At 38.0% G+C, this 18471-nt stretch overlaps 1 protein-coding gene across 1 annotated transcript; it reads left to right on the top strand.

The window, feature by feature from the left end:
- Positions 1-341: 341 nt before the first annotated feature.
- LOC148426514 (phosphatidylinositol 4-phosphate 5-kinase type-1 alpha-like) lies at positions 342-18226 on the top strand. The gene is made up of 16 exons (XM_088409764.1): positions 342-424; positions 5983-6017; positions 7561-7653; positions 7773-7903; positions 7982-8099; positions 8217-8369; positions 8462-8761; positions 10000-10229; positions 10310-10393; positions 10464-10512; positions 10936-11020; positions 11131-11301; positions 11382-11511; positions 12334-12396; positions 12501-12600; positions 13433-18226. The coding sequence occupies exons 1-16, from the start codon at positions 376-378 to the stop codon at positions 13433-13435; spliced, it is 1794 nt and encodes a 597-aa protein (XP_088265890.1). The 5' UTR covers positions 342-375; the 3' UTR covers positions 13436-18226.
- The last annotated feature ends 245 nt before the right edge of the window (positions 18227-18471 follow it).

The following is an 18471-nucleotide window of genomic DNA, read 5'->3' as shown; positions in this document are numbered from 1 at the left end:
CATGATATCAAATTGCACTTTCTGGTGAAAATGTGAAAAATAAAATAAAATCCTGTCTCAGACGACGATGTAGCCCATTGAGATTTTTTTTTACATCAATCCAGTGAACACAGGTGCGCATATAGACAAATACATATTTTTAACTCACATTCAATGAACCTAACAATATTTTTCGGAACATTTGAGCAAGCAGAGCTCTCGAGATTCGACTCCAGAACCTCGAAGCTGTGGGGCAGCCGTGTTATCCACTTGCGTTACAAACACTTCCACATCTGTCCACTGTTGGCGCTGTGGTGCCGATGTCGACCAATAAACCCGCAGTGTGCTTGGCTGGCTGGAGATGTGAACATCGCACAGTGGAACTAACTAACCACAATGGCGACTGCTGGTGGAACAGCAGACCCGGGATCAACGGCCCCGACAGGTATTTGGCCAACACTCATTTGGATTTATTTACCTCCTAACTAAGCATACGAAAGCCACTGATGTGACATTCTATAGCGGCGAGTAACGACGGTGGATGCTGTGCCTTGAATTCGGCAAGGCTAGGTTGCTAAGCTAACAGTGAGCGGAGAAAAATGAACCGGCGTCTATAGTTGTCTTGTGATAGTTCTGGCGAAGCTCAGTTTCGCCCAAGAGATTTTAATTCGGTTTGGCTAAGTAGCAAAGACCACTGTAGTTCGATTGTTGGATATTGTTGTCAAATTGATCATTTATTTCCTGATGTAACATCGAGATAACTGTATACAAGGAGTCCTTGCAGTGAGTTTATAGACTCCCTGTCATTATTTTGTATGAAATTATGATGTGATTGTGTTTCAACCAAGCAAAAAAAATGCTAAGATGATAAATGTTGTCGAGAAAGTCTTCTTACTCCCTATCTTTCTCCGTTTTTCATTACAAGTTTAAAATAATCAAATGTCTTATTCCATCCGCTTCTTTCTACGCGTTGTGGAATTATGTTTTCTTACTATTTTAATGTTTGCCTCGGATGTGTTGCAGCAAGCGTTGTTTATTTTTCCGATTTGTGTTCTATTGATTTGTGTCTCACTTCTTTGGAAAAAGCAAATGACAAAACAATTTTACTTAGGGGATTTTCATCCTTCTGGGGTTTGTTTAACACTGGTGCCTTGACTTACTGGTTTGTATAACTTGTTTTTTACCCAATGGTGTTCTCTCATGTTTATAATAAAGCAAAGTAGTGCTATTGTATTTAAAAAAAAAAAACACTTAAATGAAAAAATATAATGATCAACTTGACAAGATTTTTGTTTTGTTTTTTGTTTATCTCACCTAAAATTTGGAAAATCAAGTTTTGGGTTCTGAAGAAATTGAGTCTGTCTGTGTGTTTCCTTTAAAAATAGCATTGAAATGAGAATAAACTGTTTGAAATATAACTTAAATACATCTTAACTTATCTCCGGGACTGTTTTGCTCCATCAGCTAGAGAAACACTCTCCGATTGGCCAATTGAAGTTAGCAACCTATAAATTCGTACGGGTCGAAATTTATAATTGGGGTTCTCTTAGTCGATGCAACAAAAACATAAGGCGTTTCAAAAAAGTGTCTCTCGCCCTTTAACACTCAACTTAAATAGTTTTTACCAAACAAGCAATGTGTACTGTAGAATAAGTCCTATATTCGCAATCAAGCTTTTTTTTTTCATATCAACTCCTTGCGCTGTCCAATTTGACTGCCCTCTTTGTGAGTCAAGGTACCACTGCATTTCTCATAAAAATACTTTTTTTTTCGCCTGCATTAATTTGCATCACCCCACCCCTCCAAATATCCTCAATGTAAATAAAGCGCTTCCTTTTTGAAAAATGTTCCTTTTGTCAAAATTGTGTGCTTCTAAACAATGATCGGAGTTGCTACTCCAGTTTTGAAAAATAGTAGCTGGAGGGGTGAGAAAAGTTGCTAAACATAGCTACCAAATTGCTAAGCTGGCAACAGTGACTGCTTTTATAAATTAGACATCTGAACCGTTTTGTTAGTGTAAGCAGTGGCGAGATGCTTTGAACTGGGGAAGCCGCTTAAAACAGATTGGCATGGCAATTAAAAAAAACAAAACAAAAAAACCTAAATAATAAACCGTCTACTTCTGTTTCTTATTATATGATTACTGTTTAAATAGCTCAGCGGGCCGGATCAAATTGTCTCACGAGATGAATATGGCCCACGGGCTGCTCCCCACATATGCACTAATCCGTTTAGATGTATAGCACTTACATTCCCATTCACACCGTACTATTTAATCACTGCATAGCCACATGGACAGAATGTGTGAACACGAAATAGTAGCGTGCAAGAACGATAGCTAACAAGTGTGCTGCCAAGCAGCCCAGTTTCCAAATCAAAGACAGAACTTCAAAGCTTATTCCCTCAATACAGACTGAAAATGTTTGGAGAAAACGCATGGCCTATATTGTTGTGTAAACGCTGCAGGCTACGTGCAAAAACAATTGTTTCTTATAGTGAATACCAGATGGTTTGTAGATTGTCAATGGTCCTAATTGGGTTAAGTCTGTTTTTGCAGTATCGTATGTGATATTATCTTGAGCAACACACTGCAAACTTTGATACAAGTTCCAGTGTATATCAATTTTTGAATACCGCTTATTTTCTGATATGTTACAAAGTTGGCCTATTTCTGTTATCAAAGTTGCTTTTCTACTTGATGGCACAATATATGTAGATTCTCTGTCATCTTGGTCATAATCTTTAAAAGTTGAATTGATGCAAAGGAAGTCCTGTTTGTTAGATTTGTTCTGCAACTCGGGCAACGTTGCTTTTAGGTTAGTTATTTCTGGTTTTATCATCACCTGACGTTTACCAACACTTCGACCTTTAATTGGTATGCTAACTCTTTTTATAGCTTTGGAGTAGATTCGTTTTCAATCTTCAGATTTGCTAATAGTATGACCTGCATTTTGAGGTATATTTTTGATCAATTGTACTGTTTTTTGGGGGGGGGTTCAAATTTTGCGATTTCACCGCATTCTGTCTGTGTTTTCTTTGAATTGATACAAATCATGAAAAATAATAAATCCTGTGATTATGATATCGCATGTCTCTTTTTGAGCCATATCCTGCTTTCCAGATATTAGGACTAATTTCTGGAGAAGAGCGCTGCGGCGAGGTACTGGCATGGGTGTGAACCAAAACTGCATGGCGAGGAATGCACTTTTACGTAACAAAAAGCGTCTAGTCTAGCACAGGGGTGGCCAAGTACAGTCCTCGAGAGCCGCAATCCAGCCTGTTTTCAATATTTCCTTTCTAACAACACACCGGATCCAAATAAATAGCTCGTCAGCATGCTCTGCAGAATCCTGCTAATGACCCTGATCATTTCAGATGTGTTGGTTGAAGGGAAACATCGCAAACAGGCTGGATTTTGGCTCTCTCGGACCGGATTTATGCACCCCTGGTTTTGCAGAATGTTGCTCGTTGTTGACCAATGGAATAAACAGCAGTGTGGTTATGCTAATCACAAGTAGATGACTGCCTTATTAATAGTCCTCATGGCTTGGAGTACCCTCTGTGTCTGAATGCAGTTGTGAGTGTACCTCCAGGTGTATCCCTTTGCATGTGTTGACCTGCGGCACTGCTGCATTGAAGTAGCTGTTGCCACTGGTTACAGCCAGTGAGACGTGCTCTCAGAGTGGGCGAGAAAGGACTGGAGTGTTAAATGCAACATTTATATAAGAGAACGACATTGAACATAATTCCAAACTCACTTTGTGGTGTCGATTCAAATCTATACATTATTTTTGTGTGTATTATGGGTGGAACATGTTATACTAGTCGCTGTATCTACTTTCAGTCTCCACATCAACATTTAAAGCTTGAAGTCAACTAATCGCTTATAATGTGTTTTTGGCATGTGGTCTTAACAATACAAAGGGCTTTTGATTTGCCTGTTGGCTCTTTAGAATAGCATATTGTCCTGCCAACTAGATGATGTTTTTATACATCAGCGAGCTGCTGAAATTATGCAAATAAGGTGATTGTGGAGGAATATAGTGGTTAGCTGTGCTAGCTTCTATCATACTAAGTAGATTATACACAGATATGATTAGCTTTAATATATGCAAATTTGATGATTGGTTACAATTCCATAATTACCAGACTCTTTAATGTCGCCGCTTGCAAAATAAGACATTACTAACAAACAGTCCGCCCACCCCAACCCTTTATTTTTATTGTCCTGAACATTTATTGGTGTTTTGGGAAGAATCTTTTAGGATTATTTCCCCCTCATGCATTTCATTGGGTGTCAATTATATGCAATTTTTGGCTATTTGTCCACTTGGCTGGTCGCTATTCACCTTAAATAACAGGGCTCGACTGTAAAGTAGAACTAGGCAACATGCCCACAAATATAATCTATTTTTCAAATGGATTTTGATCAAAGTATTGAACCCAACAAACATTTTTTTAAAGATTTGATTTACTAAAAAATAAATTCTATGCCAAATGTTGAGACTTCCATATTTTATTCTGGTTTGATTCTCAATTTTAATGCAAACTTAACATTTATAGCTTGCGGGGGGAAAATAGTCATAACTTGTTCGTAACTTGCTTAAATGCCAGTTAAGTATTTAGTAACTATTGTAAACACGTGTTGTAAACAACCTATCTATCATTATGCCACGTTTGCTAAACCTCACTTCCACAATTAGCTAATTTTCATTTTGTTGATTTTATTTTTTTTTAATGACAAATCAATAAGATTTATTACCCAGTCTTACTGTTAAGTAAAAAAATTGTTTAAGTATATTTCCTGAATGGTCTTTTTTTTTTTTTTTTTTTTAAATACCTGTCGTCTCTGATTGTGTAAACCGGACTACCTATCATTACTATGGACTTAAACTATTAATACCAGTAGAATGAAGGTAGCTTATAGTAATCGCAAAAAGTTCTTTAAATATTAATTATGGTTTTAAACATTTTTTATTTGTGGTTTGTCTAAATTGTTCTTTACGTAGGAGTGGACTGTGGCATAAATATTGGTTGAGAACACCTGTAATGTGCAAAAAAATATCAGTAGCGTCAATTAAAAATCACGTTCAATTGCCAATTCAGAACTTTACCAAACAAGTTATCTGCACTGACATTGACATACGGCACCTGTTGCCAGTGTTTAAAAGTATCTCAACCTCCGTTTGTCTGCATCTGGTATAAAATAGCTGCTAGCTAGCAGTGCTCGAGTGCTCCATTACAGGCTGGCAAGAAAGACGTACATGACTCTGCACACTTTGATGCTGACTCCCTGACAGGGTTGCTGTTCCTACTGATCAATTTTTAACAAAACATGCTGATTGAAATTTGCTGTTTGAGTTGGCAAATTTGTCTCATGGATCAGAATTAATTGAGAGGGATTTGTCTCAAATTGAATGTATCTAGAGTGGAAAATAGTGTTCTTCCAAGCACAGTTTAAATATTAAAAAAAAAAAATTGATCATCAAAAATGTATAACTTTTTAATTCTAAATTCGGTGGAAATGTGTTACTCAGTCTTCTGTGTTTATAATTGGGGCGGCTTGGTGGATGAGTGGTTAGCACGTCTGCCTCAGCGTTACTCCCCGAGCCCGTGTGGGTTCTTTCGGGACGTTATGGCTTCCTCGCACACAGGTATATTGGTCCCCAACTACTGCTCGTAGTCTTCTTCTACTTCCTGTCTGCTTGAGAAGCTGCATTTTGTTAATGAAGATGGTAATTGCGGAAAGCTCCTGAGGTCCTCGCTGAATCTGGAGCAGCTAGCTCAGGGGAAGAGAAGTTCCAGTTCTCATCGAGCTGCTGCTATCAGAAGTAGTACTTAGTAAATGTGGCCACACACACAAGTACGGGCTCATTATCGACCTCATTTGTCATCAATAGCTTCTCGTGCTAAAAATAGCTCATTAACCAGCAGTCGTTTAACAGATTTTCCCAAGCACAGGCGAGGTGAAACACAGTTGCTCATGTTTGCTTTGTGTTTTAGGGACCAGTGGCATCTTCAAAGGAGGCCCTTCTGAGGTAAGGATGCACTCTGGACAGTACACCTGTCACTCACAGCACTAGTACATTGACCACTTTAAATCATTCCTATTAGGTGTGAAATGAGCTGTTGCTGCCTGTTCTTTTGTCTGTCATAAGATGTCCTCTCCAATGTTGAAGCAATCTCTTTTGTATTTGAGTCATGCTCAGTTGTTGACACCATACAGGAAACCACCTCACTTATTTGACTTGACCTCAAATGCTTTTGAAAATCAGCACATTGGACGTCATAGTTACATGCTATATTGCTGTAGTGTACATTGTATTTATTTATTTATTCATTCATTTATTTATTGCCTGTGTCATTTAATCCAGAAAATTCCCTGGCACTAGCACCATGTACTATTTTTACAGCTGTGGAATCTGTTCCTGCGTGATTGTGTAGGGTAAATAAAACGCAAAGTGTTTCTCAATAGCGAGCAAAAGAACACATGACGAGTTTATAGCCACCATTTTGTTGTGCATCCAAATGGCTAGGGTAACTCATCAGTCATCTGATAACGATTAGTACAGTCATTTACAATCATATCAGCAATCTAAAATGGTTTCCTGTTTGACTGGTCTGGTCGAGCCTATGAGAGAATCTAACTCATACAATTCTATACCATCTTATTTAGCATTTGGCACGCTAGCATTATGAAGCGAATTAAAAAGTAGTGTTCTATGTATTCAGTTATTGTCATACTGCCTGAAGTGTTAGCTTCAAAAAGTAGGAGTTGTGGTCCATATGCTTGTTTTTGTAAAAAAAAAAAGCATGTTTCTTACAATTGAAAAATTAATGAATGTAAAAATAAATTAGTTTCCTACCTTGTCTCCAGTATTATCTTGCAAAGGAGACATATCTAATATCTGATTATTTTCACAACGATTGTTTGAAGTAGAAAGCATTTTTAATTGAAGCAAATCAAATCTTTTTGAATCAAAAATTGATACTGAATGAAATTGTAGACCCCAAAATCAAATTTAATGTAATCATGAGACAGCTACAGATTACCACCCCCAATGACTTTAAAGATGAGTTGAGAAACAGATGAATACCACTTCCATCATTGCCCAAGTGGAGTTCATCATCCGTTTTGCAAAGCATTGTTTGTAGTTTGCTTACAAAGTGTTGCATCCTTTTTGTTTTGTTTTTTTAACTCATTCACTGCCGATGGTGACGATAGAAGTCACAGATCTATCTTAATGGACCAGCTGTGTAAGTTAGAAACTTAACAGGGCTTGCAGTGAATGAGTTAAACTAGAATGCCACCATATCATGCCTCTTATTCCACTTCCTCAGAAAAAAGAAAAAAAATGGTGACCTTTGATTTTGTCTTGCCACTAGGAGTGCAATAATCATTTAATTATTACCTCTGTGAGACATTGCAGAGTGTGTTATTTCTGTAAAGGCCTCTCATACATTGATCTGTTTGGGCTGTATTGGTGCATTACAGTGGACTGAATCAAAAACTAGTGCTTACAGACAAGTCCAGCTTTTACCTGCCCCCTTTTTGAATATCTGTTCTCCCCATCTACTCAGATGCCCGGCTCCTCAGGCACCACTCAGAGTATGAAAAAAACCATCGGCCACCGGGGAGTTGAGACCACCACCGGAGAGACCACCTACAAAAAGGTTAGAGCTGGGTTGCTGTGGGGGTCAGTGACATGAGGTGATTGACACTAGCAGCCGACTAGGGATTCATTTGAATTTGTTCAACCTTACGAACGGCTCTTTCTCACTGACTGCTGCAGACGACCTCCTCTGCCCTCAAAGGTGCCATTCAGTTGGGCATTACTCACACGGTGGGCAGCTTGAGTCAGAAAGCTGAGAGAGATGTGCTCATGCAGGATTTTGTGGTGGTTGAAAGTATCTTTTTCCCGAGGTTGGTAGTGCACGGAAGGTTGTTTAGCATGTTTTTAGCTCATCTCACTGTATCATGTTTTGATTTTGTTCACTCCAGGGAAGGCAGTAACCTGACTCCAGCTCACCACTATAGCGATTTCCGTTTTAAGACCTACGCTCCCATCGCCTTCCGTTATTTCAGAGAGCTGTTTGGCATTCGGCCAGATGACTACCTGGTTAGTACCTGAGGCACTTTGCAAAATATTCAGAAAAAGATGTGTCAATCAACCTAAAAAAAGAAGCATTAAAGACGGTCGGATGTCTTATGACAGTATCTTGTTCTTTTCTTCAAGTATTCTCTGTGTAATGAGCCACTAATCGAGCTCTCCAACCCTGGAGCCAGTGGCTCGGTCTTCTATGTCTCCGGTGATGATGAGTTCATCATTAAAACTGTCCAGCACAAAGAGGCAGAGTTTCTCCAGAAGCTACTTCCTGGATATTTTATGGTGAGTCTGAAGATGTTTTAGTCATTAGAATGTAAAATGAGTTAGTCCTCCATCCACATTCAAATCTTTACACATCTTGTTTTTCCTTCTAGAACATAAACCAAAACAAGCGCACACTGCTGCCCAAATTCTACGGACTTTACTGCATCCAGGCAGGGGGCAAGAATATTCGCATAGTTGTCATGAACAATCTCCTACCCCGAATAATTCCCATGCACCTCAAGTACGACATGAAAGGTTCCACTTATAAGAGACGGGCGTCGCCTAAGGAAAGAGAGAAGGCCGTTCCCACGTACAAAGACCTCGACTTTATCCAGGATTTGCCCGATGGCCTGCAGCTGGAGGCAGACAATTACAATGCTCTAACCAAGACAATTCAGAGGGACTGCCTGGTGAGTCGCCAAGTGGTGCGGTTTGGCTTTTATATTGCGAAGATGTGGTGCAAGATGTATGCCTGTCTCAAAAGGCATTTGTATATATCCTAATGAGCGTGTTATATTTGTATTTGTCAGTAAGGAGCTAGGTTTAGTGGAGGTTTTGGAGCTGTGCTTCCGTCAGTTTTTCAGGATCATAATTTGTAATATACCCACATTTTTTATTTTGTTTTTTTTTTGTTTGTTTCTCAATTAATCCCTAAGTGTTTTGGGGTCAGTGGTATCATATTGGTAAATCTTTCCCACTGTGTTTCAAGCCTTGATAATTCATGTTTTGTTTTGTTTTTTATATAGGACTGTTTTTGCTAATCATTGAGTTTTTGCAGGTTATATCCCTCAAACTTAAACTTTTATGACTTTTGAATTGAACATGCTTAAGTTCAAGCATTCAGAGCTTATGTGAGAACTTGTTCTTAACCAAAGCTACATACTAATCCTTTGCTTACTTTGAGAGATGCAACCATTTTGTCAAAGTATGGAAGTGCCTGCAGGCATCTCATGTTGTACAAGCAACTAATCATACATTGTAGAAGGGCAATAGAGTCAGTGCGTGGTAAGTATTAAATTTCTCTGCCGAGTCACTCTGACTTGCCTGTTGCAGTCTTACTAGTTGATGCATGAAAAAAGATCACATCAACAGGCTCATGTGATCATCTCAGGTAACCTGACTGGCCACTTTGAAACTGTTTGCTTTGAATCTAAAATGCCAGGAGGCTCTCAGTCTTTGACAACCATGTCGCTATCAAAAAAAGATGAAAAAAATGGTATATGCGATTGTTTTCAATTGGCGGCTAGTGGAAAATGTTTTTAAAGCTATTAATTGCACATGAAAAATATTGTCTAGTTATTTAAGCATTAAATATGAACTTGATACTGTTGAAAATGGTTGAATGAGTAATTCATTTCTGAAATTAAACTGCGAATATGCAAAAGAATAACTAATTGAACGTGATTCTGTAAAAAAAAAAAAAAAATAGCGGACCGACTAGTGAAAAAATAATAGTGATAATATTTTTACATGTGATATGATCGCATCTTTTGTTGATATTGCAGACTATGTCTATTTCGGTGAAGGAGGGGAGGTGATATTGGGGATTTTGCACATGCATACATAGGCATTGTAATGATGCTTAAAGATACTCCAATGTCCAAACTTTAATGTTGACCTCTTAAAAAATGTTATGTTTATGATAAAGCTCTTGCAGAGTTTCAAGATCATGGATTACAGTCTGCTGATGGGCATTCACAACATGGACCAGGCCAGTCGGGAGCGGGCGGGGGGCTATTCCGGGGACAGCGGGGGGTCAGAGGGAGCAGTGACACCGGATCAACGGCGACCTCAAGCCCAGAAAAGTCTTTACTGTACAGCCATGGAGTCTATCCAGGGAGAGGCGCGGGGAAAGGGCGCTCTGGATTCCGAAGACCAGTGAGTTTAATTGCCCAACCTCAAAATGCTGGTTTGTAATCTGCAACCTCTGAATCATCTCTCGTGTTTTGGCTTTGCAGCATGGGAGGCATTCCAGCTCGTAACGGAAAAGGAGAGCGCTTACTCATCTACATTGGCATCATAGACATCCTCCAGTCCTACAGGTTTCTGACTCAAGTGATTTGTGCTATTGTTATTGCGTTTGTCTAACATTGTCTTCATCCTATTCTTTAGATTTGTTAAAAAGCTGGAACACTCCTGGAAGGCGTTAGTACATGATGGGGTAAGATACTGCTCAATAAGATGGAAAAATGATATACAGCGAAAGTCATTAACAAACATGTCACTCACTAGGTCGGGCCCTGCCTTTAAAATCACACATCGTCAGAGTACATTGTAGAACGAGAGGATGGCAACCCATTTGAACAAAAATTATTCAGAGATAGACTGACCGTCGCCAACGTTGATATCTATTTGACATTTTGATTGTCAAATAACCCTTGATAGTCTCATAATTAGTTGGTAATTTTTTAATTTTATTAGAAATTCTGCTGACTGGGAACATTGCACCTTTTTAAAGTTTGTTTTAAGTTTATTTAACTTTGTAAGGCATGTTGGCAGTGAATAGGTTAATAATGTAAACTTAGAATACTAGATTCTAGAAATATTCTCTGGCTTTAGCCTTGTTTTTGTTGTTTAATTGCAGGACACAGTTTCAGTTCACAGACCTGGCTTCTACGCAGAGCGCTTCCAACAGTTCATGTGCAACACAGTTTTTAGGAAAATTCCATGTAAGTGTACATCCGTGTTTTGTTTTTAAAATGACTTACAATATAGCTTAGTGCTTTGCTAGTACAGGAAACTGGGCACTCTTCAATAGTATATCCTCTGTCCTCTGTAGTAAAGCCTTCCCCATCTAAGAAGAGCCGCGGTGGAGGTCACGGTGGTCTGAGGAGGGCCCCCACTCTGGGAGCTCCCACCCCACTCTCTCATTCAACGGGGCAGTCAGCCATGGACCCGCGACTGGTTTACCGGCCCCATTTTAAAAGCACAGAGTCAGAAGCAGACAGTGGTAAGAACTGAAGCGATGAAAGAGTCGCTCAAATTGGCTCATGCAGAAATTCCGTTCCCTAATTTAGATGTTACTTTTAGTAGTTCAGCCAGGCAGACCGGATCTGGTTCCCAGGACCCCGCCGCTGCATGACAACCCTGCTGACTGCGAGGCCAACCTCTCCACCTCGTCTGTAGGCAGCTTAGAACTCTCTTCCTCTCCTCCTCTAAGGTAAAGGGTCAACAAAGTAATTGGTCGTGTGTGATGAGAGATCAAAAGGTATACCTTGGCAAATTAACCACTGTCACTGAATTGGTTAAAGAACCGTTAATTATTTAATACAAATAATGTTACTTTGCTCATCTACCTATTTATCAACGTAAACAACTAATAAATGCTCTTCCTGAAAGTGGCTGAAGTGCAATCTAGTGTGTACATCTGTTGGCATTCTTGTAAGAGAATATTTGCGAAATGTCATTTTCTACTGGCGCAATTTTAGAACAGCAGTTCTCAACAGTGGCTACAAGTACTCCTGTGTCAGCAAATGTAATTTAATACTGTGCTTGGAACAGTGCATGTTTCTTTTCCAATAAGTGCAAATTAATTGAAACATGAGGCAACTTACTGTTGCAATTTTGTGTTACAAGGGACCTCTTCGCAAAATGTCCATATCCTTTTTTGTTAAGTTTGATGTGGCTGTGTATTTGTATTTCATGATGCAAGTTTCTGGCAAATGAGCCAGAAAAAAAGAATAAAATATGCTTTGATATACCATTTCAAATGTAGTTCCAAAGTTTAACAAGTCACACTCGTATGACACAGCACAGTCTTGTTTTTCTTCCCCATCAAAAAAAAACAACCTTTGAGCTGGTCAGGAAGGAAAAAATATTTCACAGTAGGTACTGGTGTATCTTTGAGAAAAGGTTGAGATCCACTGTTTTAGTACGCACCAGTATAGAGATACAGATTTTGTGAGGGTGTCTATGCTCAATGTTTTGGAGACACTGTCCCAGTCAAGTGGTGTTTTCAACACTATCTTGCTATGATGTCTAGGTCTGTTGGGGTGGAGGTGCACAAATCAGCTCACACAGACAATGACCAGGGTGCTTTTCGCAGGTAGTGACACACACAGACACAGGATACTTTTAATATTTTCTTATGTTGTTATCTTTTTCCTAAATAAACACGCTTTATTGAGTTTGACTTGTTTGTCTTTGCAGCTTTGAGGGTGAGGCCAGCGGAGACCATTCAGGCCATCTGTCTGGAAGTGAAGACGTAGTTTCATTGTCTGACATCATCCCCGAGACCAACATTAATTTTGTATGTCTGACCGCTATCTTCTTAAAGTCTAGTTGACATCATACAGTGTGAAGTATAGTTGTATAGAGTAAATGTAAATCTCTAGTTTCAGCTATATAGGATTTGTAACCCAAATAGAGATGTCAGTTTAATGAATTAATTGTGATCAATTAATTACAATCATAGTTAAAGTCTTAATTGTTTTAATGACAATCTAATTTCTAATCTTTCTGCTTTCTGTATGGTGATTAGATCCATTTTTAGGCATTGGGCTTCTTGTGTTGTTGGGGGGAGTGGAAAACATTGGCCAATCACATCATGAAGTAGACATTGATTGGCTGTCATTTTAGGTTTGGCATAACCTGTTGCCTTCTGTTGTGGGTGAGAGGGCATATGAGTTGTTGGTGTGCTAAAATGTCAATTTAACTTTAAAAAAAAACCCAAAACAAAACGCTATAACAGTAAAAGTTTTAAAAAAATTGGATAAAGACAGTGTTATGCAGTCTTGCATACCACAGTAGCACCTTGATTTTAGCCTACCACATAAATGCAAAGACCCAGCCTGGTCAGCAGCCGCGCCTAACAATGGCAACAAACACACTAAATATAGCGAGACATAACAAAACTGTTTGCCAAACTAAAATCAAGAACATAAGTGTTTTACATTTGAGCAAATCTAAAACAGGATTTCTTTTTTTTTTTTTTAATCTCTACAGTTAAATTCTAATTATTTGGCCATTGACAAAAGAAGACAGCATTGCTCCAGCTGAATGTAAATGGTTACAATTGCATCTGTTGATAATTCATTTATATCTTGACAGATTTTGTTTTGATTTTTTTTTTAACCTCACAGTAAACAATTGGATTAAGTGCCATCTGAGGAAGAGACATGCCTGGATGATGCGTGGCTGAGCGAAAGATAAGACAGCAAAAGCTTCCCATCAAGTCAGAAGCGTGGCAGCCCTTTACCCACGCTCCCATTTGAAACACACACGAGGGTTACTGAAGGAGGTGGAAAAGACGCAGAGATGGCCTCCACACAGCTCTGCGTGCGTGTACGTTGTCTTTCCCAGCCGTCAACACTGTCACACATGTCCCACAACACCAGGAATGAGGGTTATGACCACAAATCCACAATTACAGTTTTTTTTTCCGTTCCCCTTGTCTGCGGATCGTGAGAGTAGTGAAATGGTGGTGAGTCACTTTGTGAAGCACAGCGTGGAGTGTGTGTGTGTGTGTGTGTGTGCGTGGGGGCACGGATGAGAGCAGTTCACTGAAGTAAGTCTGAGTGGGATCTTAGTTGCGTGACGCCATTTATTTTAGTCTTCCGGTTACAGTACATGGACTTCCACCCGGTACCTTCCCAGCAGGCACCCTCGCTCTGCGCCGCCCCGTGTTTTTAGAACAAGACTTACACTTGCTGCTGTCCCACTCTGCAGTCACGTCATCTTAAAATCGCCAAGTGTTTTGTTTGAGTGATGGTAGAGGAGTGGCTTGAACCAGTGCTAGACGATCAGGTATTTACGCCGGTTGATACTGCTGGAAGCCGTTGCGGCGCTGCTGAATGTGTACGTCCCCCTTTTCGGAGAATGTGTCTTATTTAAATGGATCAGCGTCTCATGTGACCATATGTGCTAAACATTTCTATCATAATGCCGCCAAGTGCAGTTGGCATCTAATACGTACTTGTCAATGAAGTATTGTTCAGCCAACGGCGACAACCATTTTCCAGAAGTGGTCATTTTGTCAGTCGCGTCTGTGCCTTCTTTTTTTTTTTTTTTTTTTATTCCCCTTAAGTGTTTTTTTTTTTTTTTGTTCTCTCGTCCACCATGTGATGCACGACTGATCTTTTGTTTTCCTTTTTTTTCTTATTTTTAACAGTGAGCACAAACTTGCCTTATCACTACAGTGGAAAATTCCCGCACGTCATTTGTATGTTGATAAATATCTTCATGCAAACAAGTACTTTTTTTATGGAGTATCATGGCCTCACACCATAAAATGTAAAGTTCGGGTTTAAAGTTCGAAGGACAAAGTCATAATTTTAATGACTAAATATCTATGTGCATTGTTGATATTTACGCTTTCATATATAGTTGGTGGTTCCAAGAATAGTCCAGCTGCTTTGCTGAGTGTCCAAAATACCAAACAGATTTTTGAGTAGCAGCCAACATCTCAATCTCAGTAGTTTGATATACCTCTGAGCAATTCAATGATATTGCAATTTGCTTTGTTCAAGTATAATTGCAATTGTTTTATTTAAAAAAAATTGCAACTATCATGAAACAGCAAAGTCATTCTTGTGAAATTATGACTGATTTTATTTTTTTACATCAAAACGTGATTTGTCAAATTGCAACTTTTTTCATCAAAATAGAAGACACAATTTTCCAGAAAATTTTGCATTTTCTTATAAAATTGCAAGTTTTCATCTCAAGTATGACTGGTTACAATTTTAAAAGTGAATGTCGTACTATACATAAGATTGTAAGTTGCTTAAATTAGAATGTTGAGGAGAAAATTTTGTAAAATTGCAAAAATTCATCAAATATCATGTTGTGAATTTATATGTTTTCACATCTATTCTCAATTAACTTTTTCCCTCATAAAAATTTCACTTAATTTTTAAGATTGCACCTTTTTTACATACACTTTTTATATACACTTTATCATAAAATGGCAAGATCTGAATATATCTTTTTTTTTCTATTACGATGTTATTTAAGATTGCACCTTAACAACAGAAGTCACAATATTATGAGGGAAAATAGAATTTTTTCTAGTATATTTTTTTTTCAAATGACAGCTTTATTCTCATGTCTGACTTAAGTAACAATTTTAAGATTGAAAAAAGTCAATTGACAATATTCTTACTATTGCAAAGTATTTAAGTTGTTTTATGAGGAAAGAATTTGACTTTTTGTAAAAGTGTGACTCATAAAATAACATGTTTTCTTGTGAAATTATAATTCCTGTAACTTTTTGTCCATTCTTAAGATACACATTTTTCGTCATATTACAAGTAGAAAAGTTGCTATCTCTATTAATTTTATAATAAAATTGCAACATCATTCTTGCGAGCTTTTGACTGACTTGTAAAATTGCAACTATTTAATAATCACAGCATTATTCTCATGTGTGACTGAAGTTGTTTTAAACTTTAATTCAAGAATTCAGTTTGCCAAAATTGTTAAGTTATATTTTAAGAAAAAATTCTGCATTTTTTTTTTGTAAAATTGTGACTCAAAATTAGTTTTGTTGTGAAATTATGACTATCATGTTAAATTTTTTGCCTCACAAAAATGTTCATTTTTAAAATTGCATCTTTTTCGGCATATTAGAAAAGTCGTAATCCCACAAGAAATAATTGCAACTTTTCCTAAAATCAGGGCTTTGTTTTCAGGAAATTATGACTTTCTTGGGACATACATTTTCACTCACTAACTTTTCCAGTTTCTTGTCGAATTAGAAAAGTTGCAATCTGAGGAAAAATCACAAGTTAGTTTTATAAAATTGCAATTCATCATGAACTTTTTTCTCTTCAAATTATAACTTGTAAAACACTTTTTTTCCACATCAAATGGCAATCTGAGAAGGAAAAATCACAAGTTTTTTTTCGTAAAATGGCAGCTTTATCATGATTTTTTTTTCACTTGAAATTATAACTTGTAAAACGATTTTTCTTCTAGTCAAATGGAATCTTTAGTCCTAAGACTGAATCTTTTTACATCAAATTGGAAGTCACACTCCTAGATAAAAAGAACTAGGGATAGATTCACTAAATTGTTGCAAATACTAATTTTGCTTTATTCGTGCAAAGATTATTTTAGAACTAGGACAATATCGTCCTGAGATTCATCATTTGTGTCCACACACTGGACATCTGTTTTTGGTGTATATCTTCTGACTTATTGGAGCTACCTCATGAGGTCAGGAGAGGACATCCTTGCCTTTCCGATGATGTTTGGTTGGGATGCAATGAACTTTGCTGTCTAGCTTAGATAAAATGGACACAAAAGTGGACACAAATGACGATTCTTTCATCACTCAAACCGAATTCTCTTCAAAAAAAAGTCTTTTCACCTTCAAATCAGTGTGGCCCTAATACTCTAATACTAATACTTTGTACATGTTGATGATTTTCACTCCGATTCCTTCAAGCTGATGTTTCTCAAACTTTGAACCGATGTCATTTTTGACATTTCCAAACCAAAAACATCACACAATCGACCACGAATAGTGAAATACTGATCAGGAGGCTCAGCGGTCGGTAATCACTGCGCATACACTCATACATCAGATGAATTCTAAATGTCTGGTGTTGATCATTTCTGCTGGTTACAGAAATGATGACCTGCCTGAATCCACTCCTGGACCAAACATTTTTAACTCTGCAGAACTATTTTTGTGTATTTTATTGTATGTAGTATTCACAAAGCATTTTTTTTTCCTCCTTTGTCCCGTTGTGTTGTTACTGTCATCCCCTTAATGACTTCTTCCACCAGTGAGAGATTTCTCATACACTCACAATATATAGCAAGGAGCAAGGCGTCGTCTCATCTACTGTAATCTTAGCCACATGTGGTCTATGCAGCAGAGTAAGAGAAGGGGCGATGATTAGAGACTGAAAAAAAAACAAAAAACAAGTGTTAGTTCAAAGTGTGTTTTCTAAGCCAGTCAGTGCACCAAAGAGAGGAACAGAGCGAATAGTTTTGCTAGAGTTCAGATCCACCTTTTGTTTATGGTAACAACACTGGTTTGACCTGTGTTGAAGGATTTTGAAACTGGATTTTTATTGTTGTCGTTGTTCAATAGTTTTATGTCTGATAAGCTATATCCGACGTGTATCCAGTGACTTGTTTTTTTCAAGTTAGTATAAGAGATTTTGAGATCACGAGCACATTCCTGTGACATTCTAGTTCTAATTTACTACGTTTGTGGTAGCGTGTAGAGGCGTCTTTTTAAGTAACTTTGGTCTAGTGGAGATGTTTGTGGTGTTAAAGCAGAAATGGAAAATGTCCATTTCAAGTTTGCGAAGCTCGTAAGTTCCATTTCGTCGCAGTGCTGTGTTAATGGCTGGAAGCAATCTCGCTGCATGACTGCTGCACAAGCGAAATGTCCTCTGGTGCTTTAATGTGGCGACACTACATTTTGTTCAGCGTGAATGCAATATGAACCACAATCCGCCGCCGCTCACTATACAGAGAAGTCTATTTATTTTAACGACTTGGCTTGAAATGAAAGAAGTTGTGTTTGTACTGTCTAGAAGGATTTGTCCGTTTCTTTAGCTATTATATATGAAGAGGGAGTGTATGTGACAACCTTAATTTTTTTTTCTGATTGTGATACAGCAGAATTATATTCTCTTCGTAACAGATCTGGGTTGTTAGTCGCCCATGCTTTTTTTTTTTTTTTTTTTTTTACATGAATGTTTCACATGAGCCAATATTGCTGGTTGTCCGATATGCTTCAATGACTATATTTCTACAAAGTGTGTGTACAAACAAATGTGTGTATAATGTACATAGGAGTCACTGAAATGCCTTCTCATGCAATATGTGCTGCCTGTTCCTCCTGCCATGTTTCCATTATGTGGTGGTGACGTTTTCATGCATTCAAAAGATTAAACTCAAGTTTTGTAAATCTTGCTTGTGGTCCCCCCCCCTTCTCAATGCCGGCTTTCGCCTGAAAGAAGCTTGCGATGGATCTTGGGCTCCTTAAAAATCAAGTCAAATGTGTTCTAGTATTTTTTGTTGTGGTATTTTTTGGTTTGTTTTTTTTGTTTGTTTGTTTTTGCAGTTTTGCTGTTGGTCTCAAGGCACAAATGACAAAACCAAATTGAAATTTAAAAATATGATATTGAAGTCTGATAAGGAAAGGACATGACTTTTT

The sequence above is a fragment of the Hippichthys cyanospilos genome, chromosome 3, assembly GCF_059441005.1.
Source record: "Hippichthys cyanospilos isolate Australia breed blue-spotted pipefish chromosome 3, RoL_Hcya_1.0, whole genome shotgun sequence".
In the NCBI taxonomy this organism is placed as follows: Eukaryota; Metazoa; Chordata; class Actinopteri; order Syngnathiformes; family Syngnathidae; genus Hippichthys; species Hippichthys cyanospilos.
The sequence above is the reverse complement of the archived record's forward strand: the minus strand, read 5'-3'. Positions and strand labels throughout refer to the sequence as shown.

What these genes read in the sequence shown, in the direction of transcription:
- LOC148426514 (XM_088409764.1), top strand. Translation starts at nt 376, where the DNA reads ATGGCGACTGCTGGTGGAACAGCAGACCCGGGATCAACGGCCCCGACA. An exon ending in AGTTTTTAGGAAAATTCCAT is followed by an intron (nt 11,021 to 11,130) that starts GTAAGTGTACAT and finishes TGTCCTCTGTAG; the next exon opens with TAAAGCCTTCCCCATCTAAG. An exon ending in AGAGTCAGAAGCAGACAGTG is followed by an intron (nt 11,302 to 11,381) that starts GTAAGAACTGAA and finishes TGTTACTTTTAG; the next exon opens with TAGTTCAGCCAGGCAGACCG.